The sequence below is a fragment of the Galeopterus variegatus genome, unplaced genomic scaffold (assembly GCF_000696425.1).
Source record: "Galeopterus variegatus unplaced genomic scaffold, G_variegatus-3.0.2 Scaffold2516, whole genome shotgun sequence".
In the NCBI taxonomy this organism is placed as follows: domain Eukaryota; kingdom Metazoa; phylum Chordata; class Mammalia; order Dermoptera; family Cynocephalidae; genus Galeopterus; species Galeopterus variegatus.
In genome coordinates, this window is record NW_007728627.1 from 30,928 (window position 1) to 33,680 (window position 2,753).

At 41.8% G+C, this 2,753-nt stretch overlaps 1 protein-coding gene across 1 annotated transcript in view; it reads left to right on the forward strand.

The window, feature by feature from the left end:
- The window catches only part of UPK1B (uroplakin 1B), a 13,413-nt gene extending 11,681 nt beyond the window's left edge, over positions 1-1,732 (forward strand). Inside the window, exon 6 of the mRNA XM_008582088.1 lies at positions 1,685-1,732. Coding sequence (XP_008580310.1) covers positions 1,685-1,732 — 48 coding nt within the window. The remainder of the gene's footprint in view (positions 1-1,684) is intronic.
- Positions 1,733-2,753: the final 1,021 nt, after the last annotated feature.

The following is a 2,753-nucleotide window of genomic DNA, read 5'->3' on the forward strand; positions in this document are numbered from 1 at the left end:
GATGCTAACAGCTCCAGCAGTTTTACCTTCCGTTGCTTTTGTACTATCAGTGTAACTGTGAAAACAGTGAAAAAGGCAAATAAAGTCTATTGTTATTCAAAAAGTCTTGGCATCATGGACCCCTGGAAGGGTCCCTCGGGTTTTTCTTTACCACGCTTTGAGAAATGCTGGGTTAGGGGGTGAAAAACTGAGTGACAGAGGAAGGAGAGGGTAGTCAACTCCTTCAAGAGGTATGATCCCTCAATCCACTCTCTAGGAACTCCCATAACACCCTGTGGACACCTCTACCATGGAACTACTCCACTGTGATGTGTCTGACTCTGCCAAAAGGCTGGGGACCAGCTGCTCTTTGTACCCCCAGTGCCTAGCACAGCACACAGTAAGGGCTCAGTAATTTGTTGAATGAATGGAAGATAGTAACTGTGAAGTTTCTATTTGTGCTACATTAACAGGAACTATGGGATAACACTTAAAGTCTTGTATCTTAGAACTCCAAGCCAGTTGTAATCCTTGATATTTCCACAAGGATCAAGTGGACTCTGGACCTAGTAAATCCCCTTTGAAATTCAGAAGAGGGAAGGGAAGGGAACTAAATGTATGGAGGGCCTGCCATGGACAAGGAAGAATTTCAGATACTTTTAATATTAAAACTTCACAACAGTAGCTAGATAGGTAGCCAGTCTCCCATTTTACAGGGAACAGAGAAATTCAACAGGGTTCTCGAGAATTGTACTAAAGAAGAGATCTTAAGCATGTCCAGTCCACTACTGCTTACAAAGGGCTTTCCTATGGTCGATCAGATAAACTCTGAAGTGGATTGCCTGGGTCTGATCCCAGCTCCACCGTCTACTAGTTCCATAACCTTGGGTAAGTTACTTATCTTCTCGGTGCCTCAATTTCTTCATAGGATTTTGGAAGCATTAACTTCAGTTATATGAGTATATGTAGCACTTAGAGCAATGCTGATGCACGTAAATTCTATGAACCATTAGACAAACATTATTATTTCATTATCTCATTTACTCCTCTAGCTCTGTTAGGTAGAGAAGGCGTTATATTTATTTTACAGGTGCAGAAACTGAGGCTCAGGAAAGTTAAGTGACATGGCTAAGGTCACCTGCGAGTAAATACCAGATCTAAAACAGAGCCCAGATATTCTAACTCCTTGCCTGAGTCAGATATCTTGAGCTCTGTGGCATTCTTCAGGTTCAGCCATTCTAGGTCACAAGTATTTTAGGAAAAAGGGGAAGTCCCTTGGGAAGAGAAGTTCAGTACTAGAAGCAAAAAACTCTTACCCTAAAATAATACATACTAGAAATAGGAATGCACTAGAGTTTAATTAGCCTTGATGGAAAGAGGAAAGAATCTCCCCAGGGGGCTAGTTTAAGCACAGAAGTGAGAAGGGCATCCCCAGAAGACAAGGAGTCTAATATGGGAATTGGAGTCCGAAAGTGGGGAATAGGGAAGTTGCCTCTGAGCAGCCAGTTAAAAGTGATGATGCTTCGGAGCAGGATGGGCTCAGTGCCACATCTGACCCTGTGATGTTGCTTACGGCAAGATTACTCTTAACAATCTAGTGTCACCTAAGTCTGAATGAACCTAACATTGTTTTTTTCTCCAAGTGTGAGATGTTTCTAAAACACTTTTTTATTTATTTTTCCTCATTTTTTTCTCTTTATTCTAGTTTTGGGTTCTCCTGGGTACCATGTTCTACTGGAGCAGAATTGAATAATAAGCATTAGGTGTCACCACCACACCTCCTTCCCTGATGACTGGATTTGGTGCTGGAACCAGCTTTCTCCTAACACCCCACATCTGTGCTCCCTGTACCATGTGTGTGTCTGCTCAGATTGCCGAGTCAGGTGGTACGGAGTTTCGGAAACTCTTGGGCTCCAGAAATTCTCATGACTAGTATTTTTCACCCTGGTCTAGGATTCTGCAACATTTTTATAGACTGTAGGAGAGAGAGAATTTGGAAAATAGATAATAACTACTCCCATCCCTGTTTATTCTTAATTTGGAGGTATAAAGACTTTCAAAGGAACCTGTCTTATACTAAGCCAGCTCTGTATTTGAATAGCACATCTGCCTGTTTTTCTCACTGTTTTCTACAAAAAAACCTTCCAAGGCTTCCTTTTCTCTCAGTATTGTCTGGGTGACAGAAGTAAGAACAAGATTGCTGAAATGGACCTTTTGCCTTTTGTTCTATGGTAGCTCCCATCTACAGAGACTCGGGTGATTCTCTGGATCCCACCTTCGGATCCTTTTGTTCTCCAGAACAATCCCTGATCTTGAGTTAACAGTGGTTCAAATTTCCTTCCAACCTTGCAGAGATATGTATTTAGAACACTAATTCTCCATTAATTAAAAGTATGTGGACTTTTGGGGACACATACCCAGTCTTTGCCCTGAATGGTCTCAACTTGAAACACCTTTCAAACAGGAGAGAAGCAAGCCAGCTATTAGAATGGATGATTTGGGGGGATTTTTGTTTACCGTCAAAATATTTCTCTTCTGAACTATGTTTCCATTTGTGGTCCTGAAGGAAGTTTTTACAATTCAACATTTGTTTGTCCAGTCTTATAAATAAAGAGGGCTTTAAAACATCTTCACTTCCTTTTGTTTTTATTGGCCCTATGAGTCTAACAAAACGGGTCCAACAAAAGAGGCTAATTTGCAGGAACTGAAGTGTGGGAGATGGAAAGTGCACACGCAGGCGTGCTTTCCTGCTGCACACGCCTGCCCTTGCCGTA